The sequence below is a fragment of the Ipomoea nil genome, unplaced genomic scaffold, assembly GCF_001879475.1.
Source record: "Ipomoea nil cultivar Tokyo-kokei standard unplaced genomic scaffold, Asagao_1.1 scaffold0813, whole genome shotgun sequence".
NCBI lineage: Eukaryota > Viridiplantae > Streptophyta > Magnoliopsida > Solanales > Convolvulaceae > Ipomoea > Ipomoea nil.
Window position 1 is genome coordinate 1,004,977 of NW_017617241.1, and position 15,867 is coordinate 1,020,843.

At 38.4% G+C, this 15,867-nt stretch overlaps 3 protein-coding genes and 1 long non-coding RNA gene across 6 annotated transcripts; 3 read left to right on the plus strand and 1 right to left on the minus strand.

Annotated features, from left to right (window-relative positions):
- The first annotated feature begins 2,908 nt into the window (after window positions 1-2,908).
- On the plus strand, window positions 2,909-6,544 carry LOC109178147 (calcium-dependent protein kinase 33-like). The gene is made up of 9 exons (XM_019327712.1): window positions 2,909-3,080; window positions 3,229-3,920; window positions 4,082-4,225; window positions 4,332-4,484; window positions 4,689-4,804; window positions 5,481-5,648; window positions 5,743-5,870; window positions 5,954-6,053; window positions 6,122-6,544. The coding sequence occupies exons 2-9, from the start codon at window positions 3,239-3,241 to the stop codon at window positions 6,206-6,208; spliced, it is 1,578 nt and encodes a 525-aa protein (XP_019183257.1). The 5' UTR covers window positions 2,909-3,080; window positions 3,229-3,238; the 3' UTR covers window positions 6,209-6,544.
- Window positions 6,545-7,382: 838 nt separating this feature from the next.
- On the plus strand, window positions 7,383-10,268 carry LOC109178150. Its single transcript, XM_019327715.1, has 6 exons — window positions 7,383-7,607; window positions 7,754-7,881; window positions 8,232-8,401; window positions 8,745-8,822; window positions 9,385-9,529; window positions 9,643-10,268. Exons 1-6 carry the CDS (start codon window positions 7,532-7,534, stop codon window positions 10,054-10,056), a joined length of 1,011 nt encoding a protein of 336 aa, XP_019183260.1. The 5' UTR covers window positions 7,383-7,531; the 3' UTR covers window positions 10,057-10,268.
- On the minus strand, window positions 10,205-15,457 carry LOC109178146 (aconitate hydratase, cytoplasmic-like). 3 transcript variants are annotated; one of them, XM_019327709.1, is made up of 20 exons: window positions 15,432-15,457; window positions 15,226-15,336; window positions 14,923-15,089; window positions 14,726-14,818; window positions 14,019-14,204; window positions 13,695-13,856; window positions 13,452-13,596; window positions 13,221-13,363; window positions 13,064-13,135; window positions 12,890-12,969; window positions 12,732-12,807; window positions 12,448-12,633; window positions 12,281-12,348; window positions 12,046-12,164; window positions 11,837-11,958; window positions 11,656-11,754; window positions 11,084-11,563; window positions 10,852-10,950; window positions 10,505-10,748; window positions 10,205-10,396 (listed from the first exon to the last, which is right to left on the minus strand). In XM_019327709.1, the coding sequence occupies exons 1-20, from the start codon at window positions 15,433-15,435 to the stop codon at window positions 10,377-10,379; spliced, it is 2,676 nt and encodes an 891-aa protein (XP_019183254.1). In that variant the 5' UTR covers window positions 15,436-15,457; the 3' UTR covers window positions 10,205-10,376. The 3 variants fall into 3 exon arrangements, with proteins under 3 accessions (XP_019183254.1, XP_019183255.1, XP_019183256.1); XM_019327711.1 differs by having other exon boundaries at window positions 10,316-10,396; window positions 10,494-10,748; XM_019327710.1 differs by lacking the exons at window positions 14,726-14,818; window positions 14,923-15,089; window positions 15,226-15,336; window positions 15,432-15,457 and having other exon boundaries at window positions 14,019-14,263.
- Window positions 12,059-12,676, plus strand: LOC109178155. Its single transcript, XR_002053668.1, has 3 exons — window positions 12,059-12,178; window positions 12,292-12,364; window positions 12,621-12,676. It is a non-coding gene; the product is annotated as an uncharacterized LOC109178155 (long non-coding RNA).
- Window positions 15,458-15,867: the final 410 nt, after the last annotated feature.

Genomic DNA, 15,867 nt, shown 5'->3' on the forward strand with positions numbered 1-15,867 from the left:
TGCCTAGCTAGCTTGTCAACTTTAAAATTGTAAACTATTGGCTATAATATTTTTATGAATAGAATAATAGTTATATACTTTATTTAGGTGATGAGAAAAATTCAATTCACAATTATTACGTGAAGATATGTATTGAATAATTTTCATTCTTGTGTAAAGGTACGAGAGTCATGTTCTACCCACTTGGCCACCTCTTTCGATATGATGTCAGTTATACTTTTATTGTTATGGGTGAAAATCTATATCAAATTCCTGACAACCAAAAAGTAGTCAGAAACTTAGGGTTTAAAATTAGAAATTGAGTTTTTGACGAGTTTGATGATCCAAAGAAATGTTAGTCACTCTCGATCACCAACGGAAAGTAATCATCGTTAACACCAACTACCAAAAGTGGTTTAAATTTTTAAGGAGGTACTAGATTGACAAAAACAACAAATCATTGTTGGCAATTACTAACCAGCACCATTAAGGGATGGTTAGAATTCTCAGCAACCATCTAAGGTTAGTTAAAAAAAAATGGTCAACAGTTGATAAATTTCTAACATTGTATTATTTATAAAAATATCATCATTATTCATTTTTTATTTATAGTAAATAATATTATATTCTTAGTTCTTAATCTGATATGCAATGATATCATTTTCCTATAACTTTAATTTGTTTGGCTTCAATTCACATCCATAGTATTAATATTTTTTGGGAGAAGAATATAATAATATATTTCCCTTCAATCATCTTCCTGTGGCTAAGGTTTTCGTGGGATTTATAAATGAAGTTTCCCTTTTCTAGCTAGTATCATTACTAATATTAGTGATACATAGCCACTCGGTATTTAAAGTAAGGTAGGTCGTCGTCATTCAGTCAATTAAATATTGTATGGAGTAGTTATGAACTATGACGAACCCCAAAACCAGGTGCTGTTAGGGAATAGTAGTGGTCACGTTAGGCCTTCCATTTCCATTTCCATTTCCATTAGTTAGCTCTCCTGATCGAGTTGAAGTAGGTTAAGTTATTACACTCATTGTGCTTAGACATGTATAATTAAGTATGGAGTATGGAGTCTTAAAGTTGAACATATCTGATTAGTTGATTTACCTTCTTGTGAACATTGAATTTGGGATAAATTTATAGGCTAGGGTCTATGAATTAATTTGGTAAAGTTGCGAAACCGGGTTAACAAAAAAAAAAAGAAAAGAAAAGAAAAGAAAATAAAAGAAAAGTATAGCTAGCCCCTAAGATATTGGTCAAGTGGATGAGAAGTCTTACCTAAGACTTACTTCTATAGGCAAGGTATAGTAAGGGTTCGGTTCAAGCCGTGAACACTAGGGGTTTGAGTTTGGATTGAGCTTATTATGGGTAGAAGTGTACATTTGTTGAGTCTTGAAGTTAGATTGAGATTTAAGGAACGGGTATATACAATATCCAAAATATAGTTCCCAAACAAAAAAAAAAAAAAACTTGGGTTATTAAAAAAAAGTTGGAAACTTACTTAGAGCATCCTCAATAGATAGAGATTTTTAGTTGGTTTTTGCAGCGGTGATTAGGAGAGAGAAGGGAAAGAAGGAAAAAAAAAATAAAAAAAATTAACGGTCCCAGTAGGTGCATGAGCGTGCATCAGTTGCGCGTAACTGATGAGAAAGAGTTGAGTTTTTTGTGTGACAGTGGGTTTCATACAAAAAAATCAAGTCTTGCAGGAGGAATCAAATCTTCTCTTTCGCATGAATGTAAAAACTGCAAAAATCAGTCAAAATCTCCCTATTGGGATGCCCTTACTGCGGGCGGTATGGAGCTGATCGAGGGGCGTAGTGGGTGGTCCATCATGCTCATTTATGGTAGCAATGAACATACATAGTGTTGGCTTTGATTGATAGAGATGCAACCATTATTTCCTAACCAAACTCTTTTCCTTGTTGAGGTTTGAGGTTTATGCTTGTAGGTGAAAGCTAAGGTCCAACTAACTAGTCATAATAATGAGACTTTTAATTTGATTCTATCTTTATTTCAACATATTCGTTTCAATTCTGACTTATTAATTGTATTGTTATATCATTATTAGATGGTTATTGATATCATTAGATGGTTCTGAATAACAACATGCATGAATCTCCCTACAGCACCCATTTTTTGAGTTGTAGTTGTGGTTCGGTTCTTTCTTTGTCCGTTTAACGGTTCAGATCTATCCGATTAATTTTCGTTCCACGGGAGCTGGCCCAAAAGGAATTATTGTAATTGTATTGCATTGGCTTGATAAGCTACTTTGACACCGAATAACAACAGCCCACATTTTTGGGCTTGTTTAAACAGGCCTTGTTTTTTCTTCTCCATATATGGACCATGGCCATGTTGCTTATTGAGTTGGGCTTCTTTTATTATTTGTTTGTTAGTTTATGTAGGAAGTCATTTGTGTATGCAGATGTAGTACTATAGATAAGCTAATCCTCGAACTGAAACTTTTGTATTGTCTGGCTTTTTCGTGGATGATAATGATGATGTTGCTTCCCAGAAACTCCAATTCAACCGTACATCTCCACATGTAAAAGCTTCAACTAAATGAAGTTTCTGCGTACACATCATTAGTATCAGTGTGCACACTAATGCATGTACTCACGCATTAAAACGTATTTAAAATTTAAGCATGGTCAAACGACATAATTGTGTCTCTCTCAAGTGAAAAGTCACAAATTTAAAATCTTAAACTTAACTTTTCACTCAGTTAATCTACCAAGTTGATTGGTTGAAGAAGAATTTTATAATTGGAATACAATATATGTAGTATTAGCTATTACCTTAAAAACACCAAAAAACAACAGACTATCAAACGCGTAGGAAGGAATCTTTGATACGAAAAGCGTGTTTTCCGGAATAATTTTTCCTTAAACAGGACCCGTTGACGAAAGAGGGATGTTCTTTCTTCTCTCCACCCCTTTTCTTGGAAGGGCCAATCCCCGGTCTATCTAAACCGGACAACGTCTTATACTGTAAATCGACTGTAATATACAAAGCTGCTCTAGTCTTCACGTTCCTCCTTTCTGATTAGTCTTGGAGGATTCAGCTGGGCGTTTCTTCTCTTTTAATTTCCGGTAAGGAAAAAAGTCAGCTTTTTTAGCTTAGTTGATCCATTACATTGTCAATATCTTGCAAAAAATTCAAATCTTTTCTCATAATCAGGACCATCTGTAAAAATCCTAATCTGGGCTGTTGCTAAATTGCTACTTTTTATTGTCTAAGAGTAAGAGAGATGGGTAACCGTTCAAGCAGACATAAGCATGGTGAAAAGCACAGATCAGAAGCTGGGCATGGAGGAGGAGGAAGCCAACCCCATCAGACTCACATTGAGTACACAAAGTCACCTGGGCAGGGAGCTGGACTGCCTACACGGCCACCATCAATCTCAAAACCAGTTTCAAAGTCGGATGCAATTCTGGGTAAGGCATATGAAGATGTTAGGGCACATTACAGTCTGGGGAAAGAACTGGGTAGGGGTCAATTTGGGGTTACCTATCTGTGTACTGAGATTACAACTGGTAAGCAGTATGCCTGCAAGTCAATTTCCAAGAAAAAGCTTGTGACCAAGGGGGATAAGGATGATATGAGGAGGGAGGTTCAGATTATGCAGCACTTGAGTGGGCAGCCTAATATTGTTGAGTTCAAGGGTGCTTATGAGGATGCTAATTCTGTGTATCTTGTGATGGAGTTGTGTGCTGGGGGAGAGCTTTTCGATCGGATTATTGCTAAGGGCCACTATAGCGAAAGGGCTGCCGCCTCTCTTTGCAGGTCTATAGTCAATGTTGTTCATACTTGCCATTTTATGGGTGTGATGCACCGCGATTTGAAGCCCGAGAATTTCTTGTTGTCTGATAAAACTGAAAATGCTGCCTTGAAGGCTACTGATTTTGGCTTATCAGTGTTCATTGAAGAAGGTAATTGCTCCACAATTCATGCACTTATAGTACTCAAACAAAGTCCGATTATCTACTTAGTTCATATTCTATGTAAAGTTGTGTTATGTGATATCAGTTGTGATAGTTATGTTGCCTTCCTTGTTATATATCTCGTGATTTTGTGATGAATCCCTTTGCAGGAAAGGTGTATAAGGATTTAGTCGGAAGTGCTTACTATGTTGCTCCCGAAGTCTTGGGAAGAAAGTATGGGAAAGAAGCGGATGTTTGGAGTGCAGGTGTTATGTTGTATATCTTACTCAGTGGTGTACCTCCATTCTGGGCTGGTAAATACGAATACCTATATAGTCTTGTTCAAACAACTGACTCTTTGGTTATAATTTGTTTGCTCGTATCTATAGAACTTACGGTTTTTTGATATTGATTCTGCAGAAACTGAGCGGGGGATCTTTAATGCAATACTTAAAGGAGAACTCGACTTCCAAACAAAACCTTGGCCTTCTATATCAAGCATTGCCAAGGACCTAGTACGAGGGATGCTAGCACCAGACCCAAAGAGACGCCTTACTGCTGCCCAGGTTCTTGGTATGTTTAACACATTATTGCTGCAGAAACTAATCATTAAAGAACAAAACTCGTTTAATATGTCAACCAAAAAAAGTTGTCTTTTTGGCTTGATCGTGGTGGGTCTGTTGTTTTTAATTCCATTATGGTGGCATAAATATGATTTTTGATTCATCTTTATATGTTCTGGAGTTGTAATCAGCTTCTTGGTTCTCTGGCTGACAGAGCATCCATGGATGCGAGAAGATGGAGAAGCATCTGACAGACCACTAGATAGCGCTGTCCTCTCAAGAATGAAGCAATTCAGAGCAATGAACAAACTCAAAAAACTTGCCCTGAAGGTAATCTGAGGAATTAGCGAACATCTTCATTATAAATTATAATTCACCGTAACGATTATACAAACATCTTCATTTTACTGTGGTATATGAATGATATGCTGAGATGGGTTCTGGGCTTTTATCATGCTGGAATGGTCTCTGATATTCTCGGCTAAAGTTACATGTATGCTCCTATGCTAGCTAGCAACAACTATAAAACATAAGTTTTCTGAGATTCCTAATGTCCCAACCTCTGTCCATAATCATTATAGGACTATGTTTGGCAAACTAGCTGAAAAGCTATAAGTTAGAAGCTGAAAACTGAAGAGCTGTTAAACTAGCTGATTATGCTTAAAAGTGTTTGGTAAAATTAGCTTTTTGATAAATGTAAAAAGACTAAAAAGTCAAAAGGGTTTTAATTGGGAGGGGTAAAGGATGTTATTTATTTAAAATAATAAGGATAAGGATGAAGAAAAAGTTAGGAAGCTACTAGCTTATTTTTGAAACGCTACCTACTAGCTTATTTTAGTAACATTACCAAACATAGCTTATAGCTTATTAGTAGTTTAAAATAAGCTATAAGCTTCTAAATAAGCTCTGCCAAATAGAGTCAGGTCTCTTGGGTTAGTGTGTATGTCCTGTTATTTCTCCGTTTTCTGAGCTCCGTAGCTAATTGAAGTGACTTCTGGGATTCCAGTTTATTGCAGAAAATCTCTCGGAAGAAGAAATTCATGGACTGAAAGCAATGTTCACGAATATCGACACTGACAACAGTGGTACAATTACGTACGAAGAACTGAAGAAGGGATTGGCCCAACTCGGGGCAAATCTCACAGAGGCTGAAGTTAAGCAGTTGATGGAAGCTGTAAGATATAATAGACCTCGGGAGACTAAAGTTGCTAATTTCAAATGATTAGACGATCTTCACGGTTAGTAATTCCAATTTCGTACACTTGCAGGCTGATGTAGATGGAAATGGCTCGATAGACTACATCGAATTCATCACTGCTACAATGCACAAGCACAGGCTAGAAAGAGAAGAGAATCTATACAAAGCGTTTCAGTATTTTGATAAAGATAGCAGCGGGTATGTGTAAGCTGCAGATAATGTTATATCTATCCTGCACAATACTGAACAATCGACTCTAACTTTCTTCCACGTTGTTGTAGATTTATCACGAGAGATGAACTCGAGACTGCTATGAAGGAACACGGAATAGCTGATGCAGCAACTATAAAGGAAATAATATCTGAAGTCGATGCAGATCATGTAAGTTATCATCTCTTCACGAATCAAATGTTAAAAAAAAACTCCGCTAATTCTCTTAAAATCTCCAGGATGGAAGAATCAACTATGAAGAGTTTTGCACAATGATGAGATCAGGAACCAAACAGCAACCCAAGCTGTTCGATCTAACACTGTAAGCCTGCATGTCATGAAACCATCGTCTGCAGTTTGCAGTTCCGCTCAAGCCGACTTGCAATCTGTAGACCTCTAACTGTTGCCTTATCTTTAATGTTGACATCTGTGTCTGATGTAGAATTTAACTTTGTTGTCTTCTCAGCTAAGTTTATGTTGGAGTTAATGGCTACACTCTTGTAAAAGCTTGGGCATTTGTAATTTTTCTTTGGTGTCTAAATTGTGCAAAGGCAATCACTCTCTAGCCACTTATGATTGTTTGAACAGATTTGAATCATTATTCCATGTTTTCCAAAGGCAAAGCATTATGTGATTTAAGTGAAAAGAGTTTGATTTCTCTCGAACATATCTAGTTTGAACCTTGGAAGAGTTATGATGTTTAAAGCTGGAATGTATATACAACGTATTGTATACATACTACAAGCTCGGATAGGCTCTGAGTTCGGACCCTGAGCTAATAGTTATAGTGTAGAAATAGTCAAAAAGTTCATCCTAACCGTAATTAATGCGGTAATTATAGTAGCTGTTAGGGGATAGATTCTGGGCCCACGGCATGCTGAGCACGTGGACTCTATGCACGGGCCCCAATTGAGGACCAAGGGGTCTTGGCTGTGTGTCAATATTCTTCTGAGCACAGCGCTCCGCTACAAGGTGCTTGATGGTTGGCCCGACCTAGACAGGTTGGTTCAGCCGAAGTCACGGAACCATTCTCAAATCTTTCTGGTGAAGCCTGGTGGGCAACGAAGGTTGGGAAGGCTTGCTGAAGAGACCCTTGATGATCGGATCAGGTTCATCTCGTACCGAGGGTCCGAGACTGACCTTCGTATGGGCGCGAAGCCCGGGAAATTATCCCCATCAATACCAAAGCACGTTCATAAGTAAGTCTATGTAATTTTCTTCTTGTTTACTATTAAGTACATATAAATGTATCAAAATGACAAATTTGTGTTTAAATATATTAAAATGACAAGTTTAAATGTTTAATTGACATTTTTTAATGTTAGAAGATTTAATTATACTTTTGAGTAAAGTTTGAGGATTTATTTGAATTTTTTTCCCAATACAATTATAATTTTGGGAAATATTTTTTTTCCCTCTTGTATTTTAGGAAAAGTATAAATATCTTTTTATTTAGGAAAAAAAAAAAAAAGAAAAAAGAAAACCAATAATGATAGTAAGTCGGCAACGGGAGACCGCAAGAGCGAACAGCCTTTTAATAGGCAGCGAAGTTACAATTTTTCTTCTTCTCCGGCGACTATAACAAACCAAAAAATCCGAAACCATAAGCAGAAATCGGAATCTCCGACCAGCTTCATCTCTCATAGTCGATGGAAAAAGGAAGAGCTCCGGAGGATCTAAGTGTACCAAAGCCTTTGCAAAAGCCATTTCAATCTTCCTATACGTGTAACTTTCTCTTCCTTTTATTTGCAAATTGTTAGATATGAATTTGCTTGCTTGTATAGATTTCGTGAATTCCCTGAAGTTCCTTGTCGAATAGTGTTCGATTTGAGAAAATTAACTGTGGTATGAGATGGTTGTTGGGATGACAGTGTTGCCAATTAAGAGGAGACAGCTTCCGAGCTTAGTGAGCTTGTGCCTTGGAGTCATCGGTAGACATTTTGAGGATATCATCGAAGACTTGGCCGGAATCGCTTCTAATTTCCCTCCTAATATCAAGGTTTATTTCTCCCCTTCATCTTTTTCACTGCAACCAAAGACATGAATTTTACTTGTATGGAAACAGAATTTTTTGTAGGAAGGTAGTTGCTTGATAGCATCTGATGGTGCATAAATTTTCAGATTAATCATGTGGTAGAAAAGATATATTCTTGGAAGCTAGAACCATATTAGTTCCATTAAATTTGAACTTTGTGCAATTGTAATTGTCAGTGAGATCAGACATGAAATTTATCGTGAATATATAAGTATAAGCTTTAAAAAATCCAGTTGATATTTCAACTTTGGTAAAGACTTGAAGAAGTGAATTTGTAGCCATATTGTAAGCTTATGTGAGACATTTTTGCACAGATGGCACTTACAGCAATTGCAAGGAGGAGAAAGTTATTGAATGATGATATCATCATGGCATTAGCTGAAAGTTCATGGGAAATCCTTGATATATCTGGTTCTGATGTTTCTGATGTTGGCCTCTTAGAAGTGGTAAAGACTTGCAAATATCTAAAAGCAGTAGATGTAAGGTATTAGCATACTATCAGTCTATCAGTATTGTTGTTCACTTGCTCTTATTATGTTGATTTCACCAAAAGAAATATAACCGTGTTGCTTATTAATGTTTAATGTTCTCACTAGTCACTAATGCTCTCAATTTTTTTTGAGTTTGAAAAGCATACCATAATACTCATGTCTTGTCCTAAAATTATTTGATGTTTATTTTTCTCCCTTTATTATAATTTATAAGTGAATCTCTAAGCTGCATTCGATATTTTCCTCTTTTCAATTTTGTTGATGTGGCACTCAATGAAGCAAATGTTGAATCTGGTTTTAAACTCTGCACTCATATTGGAAATATGTATTGTGCAGTCGGTGCAGCAAAGTCACATCAGCTGGTGTTTCAGAACTCTTGCAGCAATGTCAGTCACTGGAGATATTGAGATGGGGGTATGTACTATTCCTGCTGTAGTTGCTATTATGGTTTTAAGTCTTCAAAACTTGGTTTTTGGTTGAATCTTTATTTTTCTCCATAGTTTTTAGTGTTAACAAATAATATTAAAAGAAATACGGAGTAGTAATTATGGAGATTCCTGCATTTTCTTTGAGGGTGATTTCCGGTTCTTGAATTGCCTTGGGTAATTAAATTGGTGTTTTGAGAAGAGAGAGAGAGAGAGAACCACTTCATGAGGTTTAGATATCAACATACATAATGAATCTATAGTGCTGTTTTTATTATAATTGTTAACCCATATTAATGAGATAGACCAATACATTGGGTTTTGACAAAGGGTACAACCACATAACAGGAGTGAACCAACGTTAATGTTGCAGAGGGTGCCCAAGGAGTGAGCACACTGCATGAAGTGGTTTAGATATCAACATGCATAATGAATCTATAGTTCTGTTTTTATTATAATTGTCAACCCATATTAATGAGAAAGACCAATACATTGGGTTTTGACAAAGGGTACAACCACATAACAGGAGTGAACCAACGTTAATGTTGCAGAGGGTGCCCACGGAGTGAGAACACTGCACGGGGATGCTTGAGTATGTTGAAACCAAGCCTCAAAGATGTGGAGGGAGAGTCGTGGGAGGAAGTTGATGCCTCAGAAATAGCTCATGGTGCCCAGTCATTGCGTTGGCTAGTGTGGGTATGAATGTAGCTTTTCATTGTTTATGGGATGTTCTTCATTCTTTCTATATGCTAGTCTTTGTTGGATGTTGTATGAGGTTTTGAGACTGGATTATCTTATTTTTCCTACAGCCCAAGATTGAGAAGCATTTGTTAGAGAATCTGCATGTTGAATGCCCTCGCATCATAGTGAACCCGAAGACCTCTCCTCTGGGTTTCAGGGGGCTTGAAGTTCCTCGCGAAGCAACACTAGATGTGGCATTGGATGATCCAATAGTTGAAGATATTGACCCAAAAACGTGGGCAGTGTCTGGGATCACACACACAACTTTATTGCCATCGGTTTCAAGCCCAGATGAACTGTCCATTGCTGAAAAATTCAGGCTTGCATTTGAAGAAAGAGATAACCGGCTAGCGCCAAAGCGAGCCAAGAATGCAAGGCAACGCCAACGGCGTGCAGAGAGGGAATGGGTGATGATGAGCACAAAAGCAAAGGCACTGGCACTTGCCTCACAAGCAACCAAATCCTTACACATCCGGAACTAGCCAAGATATACACTGGTTTGAACACTTGAATTCTCATCTCTTTGTTTTCCTTCACTTCAAGTGTTGAGTGCACGCCCTTTGTCAGGCAATGATAGGCCAAGCATGTACATAGGTATGATATTAGTCTATGAAATGAATATTTATACCTTCCTTTTAGAACTCAAAGTATAATCTGATGATAAGTTGTACGGCTTTTATTATTTGAATTCAAATTCTCAGAGTATAATTTGATATGATAAACTGTACTCTTCAGTCTTCACTACTTGGTATTCTTCTGCTTTATCAAGTTCCGAATTACATACTGAAGGATGCCACCATGATCAAAATATGCCAGCTCTACCTGCAGACACAGTTCAACACCAAGAAATTTGTGAGGAAACATATTGACTGGTTTTTGCATAGTAGAATTAACACTGGTTTTCCTACTCCAATGAAACAGGGCACAAACCTCTTGTGTCGAACCTAAGCATACATGTGAAAGATTTGCCAGTGTTGGATGTCACTGTGACATCCTGCCCAGGCCTTATGTCACTAATTTTCTGTGGAAGGCTGATAGTATAATGCTCATGACCGTCGAGGCCCAGGGTTTCTGCATCTTCACCGCACTTGAAACATAGCGGAATGATGCCCATCCCCACGAGGTTACTCCGATGGATTGTTTCAAAGCTTTTTGATATCACTGCTTTCACTCCCTATTCCAGAATGACAGAATTGAATGACGTGTTCTATCTCAAAACTAAAAGGTTAAGGTAATAGTAAGACTACATGGTTATAGAATGCTGGACAGATAGTTACCAGTAGCATTGGGCCCTTGGCTGCCCAATCTCTTGAACTGCCAGTCCCATATTCTGCTCCTGCCAGAATAATGGTGTCCTGCCCTGCAGACTTATATCTCTGTACAGTTACTGAATGCATCAGTAATAAACAGAAATGGTGGTAGAAAACTGTAAAACCTCAAGAACATCAACTCCCATGAGAGACTCATTTCCTAGGCTTGTAAAACACAAAGTGGAAGACTGTAGCTCACCATTGCTGCATCATACACATACAGTTTCTCTCTACTTGGTATATGAATGGTTTTTGGACCAACTTCACCATTCAGAAGCTTGTTAATGATGCGCATATTGGCGAAGGTACCTCTAGCCATCACTTCATCATTACCACGACGGCTGCCATAAGAGTTGAACTCTTTGGGGTCAACTCCATGCTCCATTAGGTACCTCGCAGCCGGGCTTTCCTTGTGGATGCTACCTGGCGGTGAGATTTGGTCGGTGGTGATACCATCGCCGAGATTTAGCAAGCAATATGCATCCTTTACTCCACAAGGATGTGAAGGATCCAAATTCATGCCCTTAAAAAATGGGGGCTGGTGGATATAGGTCGAGTCTGGATTCCATGGATAGAGATTGGATGAAGGGACAGATAGCTCATTCCAGAATGGATTCCCATCAGTTATAGCTTCATATGTGTTCTTGAACATATCTGGGAGCACATTTGATTCAACAACCTATAGCAGGATCATTTCAGTTTCAATAGATTCCTTCAGGATTCAGGAGCAATCAACAATCGGTACAAGAAACTGAAGGTATATTATATTACCTCTGCTATTTCTTCATTACTAGGCCATATGTCCTTAAAATAAACACTCTTTCCATCTTTTCCAGGTCCAATTGGCTCCTTATCAAAGTCAATGTCAACCTAGGAAATGCAAAACCATCAAGAATGTCTTGCTTTCTATACAAAAACACATGACAATGTTTACACGTCTTTTTAAACATACCGTCCCAGCAAGTGCATATGTAACAACCAGTGGAGGCGAAGCGAGGTAATTGGCTCTTGTCAGTGGGTGAATACGCCCTTCAAAGTTCCGGTTTCCAGACAGTACAGCAGCAGCAACAATGTCTATACAGAGTTTCCATCACAGTATATGTGACAATAGTTTTAGCAAGAAGAATTCAGTGGAAAAGAAGGGTGAAGGATTACACATACCGTTATCTGAGATTGCAGAGGCAACTGAAGCATCGAGCTCCCCTGAATTCCCAATACAAGTTGTGCAGCCATAGCCAACAGTGTAGAAGCCCAGCTGGTTTAAGTACTTCTGCAGGCCACTACGACAAGAAAGGTGACAAATGAAAATCTGCAAATCCTATCAATCCAGTATGATTCAGGGGGGCTAGAGAGAGTACAAAACTAAATGAAACCTTGGGCTGACAAGAATTTGTACCTTTTTTGCAGGTACTTTGTCACAACACCAGATCCCGGGGCAAGACTAGTCTTTATCCATGGCTTAACCTGTTTAGCAAATCAGGTAAGTATATCTAATACTTGAGGAAATAACTATTTGTTTCACAATTTACCACATTTAAAGATAATTTAGAGCGTTATGATAACCTCCAATCCTAATTCACACGCTTTCTTAGCCACAAGACCAGCTCCAAGCATGACACTTGGATTGGATGTGTTTGTGCAGCTTGTAATAGCTGCTATGACAATGCTGCCATGCTTTAGTTCAGCAGGTTGTCCATGGAATGTGAACTTCACAACTTTACCTTGTTCCCTCTTAGGCACAGAGAATCCCTGCATAACTCAAAAAGGACATAACTTCGCAAGCCGTTCTTGTGATCATCTTCACCAACGGAATCAGTACACTCTTGAGTTAAGTTCACACATCTCACCTTGAACTGAACTCTGTTGTCTAGACATGCATGCCAATCAGCCTTCATGTCTTTTAGAGGAACGCGATCATGGGGCCTGTTAAAAATGACAACATTTCACAGATCTGAAAGAATGTTACTTGTAAAATGATGAAGCATAATGGTATATTGGTATATACCTTTTCGGCCCTGAAACACAAGGTTCAACACCTGAGAGGTCCAATTCCAGATAGGACGAGTAAGCTCTGTGCTCTTGAGGCTGGAGAATGAATGAATTAGTCAGATTTAACTGTAAGCCTTACCGGAACACATCATATATGGAGTAACAGAATGGCAGAAAAAAAGAGTTTTACCTCATTATAGTCGACAAACATTCTATTTGCATGCAAGTATGCCCAATAGAAGTATGCCTTGATCATTGCAATCTAACAGGTAAAGGAAAGAAGCTAGCAGATATATGGATTTCCCTTTTAGCTTGTATGGAAAAAACCAGAAACTGAAGCAACTTACAGTGTCATCACTTCTTCCAGTTAACTTCAAATACTGCAAAGTGACATGATCCACAGGGAAGAAACCCATGGTTGCTCCATACTCGGGGGACATATTAGCAATAGTTGCTCTATCAGCTAGTGGTAACGTGGCCATGCCCGGACCTATTCATCCACAGTTCACAGACACAAATGAGTGACAAGTGTATGATACAAGAAGATATTGGCTTAAAAACCGGATGTTTGCAGGTACCATAAAACTCAACAAACTTGCCAACAACACCGTGATTCCTTAACATTTGTGTCACAGTTAAGACCAAATCAGTAGCTGTAACACCATCGCGCAATTTCCCTGACATCTTGAAACCAACCACCCGTGGCAGAAGCATGCTCATTGGCTATCAGAACAGCATCAAACATGGATGATTTGCTCTTGAATGAAACAGAATGGGTAAAAAGGAAAGGCTGGGAAGCGAAATTGAAGCCACATATATACCTGACCAAGCATTGTGGCCTCGGCTTCAATTCCACCAACTCCCCATCCAGCAATGCCCAATGCATCAATCATGGTTGTATGTGAATCAGTACCAACAACACTATCAGGGTAAACCAGGCCGCCAGAGTTGAAGACCACTCGTCCAAGATACTCCAAGTTAACCTGAAGACACGTTACAAAATGAAAAATTGTGGAACTTGTCCGCTGAATATCTTGTTTCAGGCAAACACCATTGATTATTAATCTTAATTTGAACCAAACATATGCTTATGGCAACTTAGAATTGTATGCAGGCTGAATGCTACAGCAGATATATATATATACCTGGTGGACTATGCCAGAACCAGCAGGAATGATAAGCATGTTGTGGAAGGCAGTGGATCCCCATTTCAGAAAAGCAAACCTTTCTTTGTTTCTTCTGAACTCTAAATCCATGTTGGCTTTCAAGGCATTTTCTGATCTTGCCAGGTCAGCATGAACTGAATGGTCAATCACAAGGTCCACTGGAACCTTGACCAACAAATGCAGTGCAGTGCACATAATTACAACAATCTTTTATCACCTAAAACCTTAAACTGGTACTAGAATATAAATTTGTTGTGTTATACAATATTCATCCTCAACAGGAGTTGTGAGGAGAAGAAGTTGAAATATGGGGTTAGTTTTTGACCTGGTAACCTTTACAGTTTGAGCGGTCTAGCGGTCTATTAGACTTTTTGATTGAGCCAGTCAATTATGGACCGTCTAGATTAGTTTACGCGGCCTAGGTTCACAAGACAAGATCAATGGTAACCTTTACAATTTGACTCCCGTGGGAGTTAGGTTCACAAGACAGGATCAATGGTAACCTTTACAATTTGACTCCAGTGGGAGCTATCTGGTTGAAATTTCAACTATGGACAATCTAAACTGATTTTTACAGTCTAAAATCACAAAGCAAAATTTATTCAGTGCACACCTTAGCATAGTAGCTGCAAATTTCTCTCGTCATCTTGGAGAAAAAAAAAAAAAAAAAAAGTTGAAGAAAATACCAAAGGGTTGATGGCATCAGGGTCGCTCCCGAGTTCATTCATGGCGTCACGCATGGCAGCAAGGTCAACCAAAGCTGGAACTCCAGTAAAATCCTAAGATTAAACATGCAATTAAGTGTTTATAGATATAAATAAACATTTACATTGTAAACTAAACAGGAAAAAGCTCATGATCACTGTACTGTGACGTCACCGACCTGTAGCAGAACACGAGCAGGCTTAAAGGGAATCTCAACTTCAACTTGGTCTGCCGAAGTTGTTCCCCAGTCGATGATCCTGCCGACATCATCCTCTGTGATCTGGAAGTTGTCGCAGTTTCGTATAGCGGATTCCAGAAGTACAGTGATACAGTATGGAAGCCTGTCTGAATGAGAATCGAAATCTGTACAGTTAGTTAGTTAACCAACTGATCGAAAGTCTCATGAAACCGGACCGGATTTTCAAGAATAAATTGAAGATCAACATATCAATTCAACGCAGAAAATCCGGTGAGGTGATACCAATTCGTGGATCATTTAGAGCAGGAAGACTGTAGAATTTTCCGTACTCGCCGCCTCCTCCAGGTTTGGATAGACTGGTAAAGATTCCTCTGAAAGGATGATGTTCAGAAGCTGACATACAAATATAACCCAGTAAGATTCCACGACGTTGAAACATCATATCAAAGCTTGACAACTTCATTAAACTTAACGAAAGTTAAACGTACCCATAGATTGAGCTTGTAAGATTAGGATGGAAAATGGATTGGAATGGAAGTATATATATATATATATATATATATATATATATATATATATATATATATATATATATATGTGCAACTGTGTAAGTATATATGCCAAGTAAGCCCAAATGTGAGGAAGACAAGACACGTGGATGTGGCCGACACACGATCTTACCTTAATTTCGGCGCTACGTATGTTACCTGTCAACTTATGGTGCATAAATGGGCCGACCAAGGCCCACTTAAAGAATTTTATTACGAACAAAGAAAAATGGATATTTTACTTCTGGGCTAATCACTAACCTGAATGGCCCAGGCCCATTTAACCCCAGCATTGCAGTAAAGAAAATCGCCATTTCAGGTCGAGGTCTCAACCACGGTGCAATGCATATACGTTCAACAGTTATTTATTTATTTT

What these genes read in the sequence shown, in the direction of transcription:
- LOC109178147 (XM_019327712.1), top strand. Translation starts at nt 3,239, where the DNA reads ATGGGTAACCGTTCAAGCAGACATAAGCATGGTGAAAAGCACAGATCA. An exon ending in TGTACCTCCATTCTGGGCTG is followed by an intron (nt 4,226 to 4,331) that starts GTAAATACGAAT and finishes TTGATTCTGCAG; the next exon opens with AAACTGAGCGGGGGATCTTT. An exon ending in TTTGATAAAGATAGCAGCGG is followed by an intron (nt 5,871 to 5,953) that starts GTATGTGTAAGC and finishes ACGTTGTTGTAG; the next exon opens with ATTTATCACGAGAGATGAAC.
- LOC109178150 (XM_019327715.1), top strand. Translation starts at nt 7,532, where the DNA reads ATGGAAAAAGGAAGAGCTCCGGAGGATCTAAGTGTACCAAAGCCTTTG. An exon ending in ATTTCCCTCCTAATATCAAG is followed by an intron (nt 7,882 to 8,231) that starts GTTTATTTCTCC and finishes ATTTTTGCACAG; the next exon opens with ATGGCACTTACAGCAATTGC. An exon ending in CTGGAGATATTGAGATGGGG is followed by an intron (nt 8,823 to 9,384) that starts GTATGTACTATT and finishes TTAATGTTGCAG; the next exon opens with AGGGTGCCCACGGAGTGAGA.
- LOC109178146 (XM_019327711.1), bottom strand. An exon ending in CTGATGCCATCAACCCTTTG is followed by an intron (nt 14,205 to 14,725) that starts GTATTTTCTTCA and finishes TTGTTGGTCAAG; the next exon opens with GTTCCAGTGGACCTTGTGAT. An exon ending in ACAAAGTACCTGCAAAAAAG is followed by an intron (nt 12,165 to 12,280) that starts GTACAAATTCTT and finishes TTCTTGTCGTAG; the next exon opens with TGGCCTGCAGAAGTACTTAA.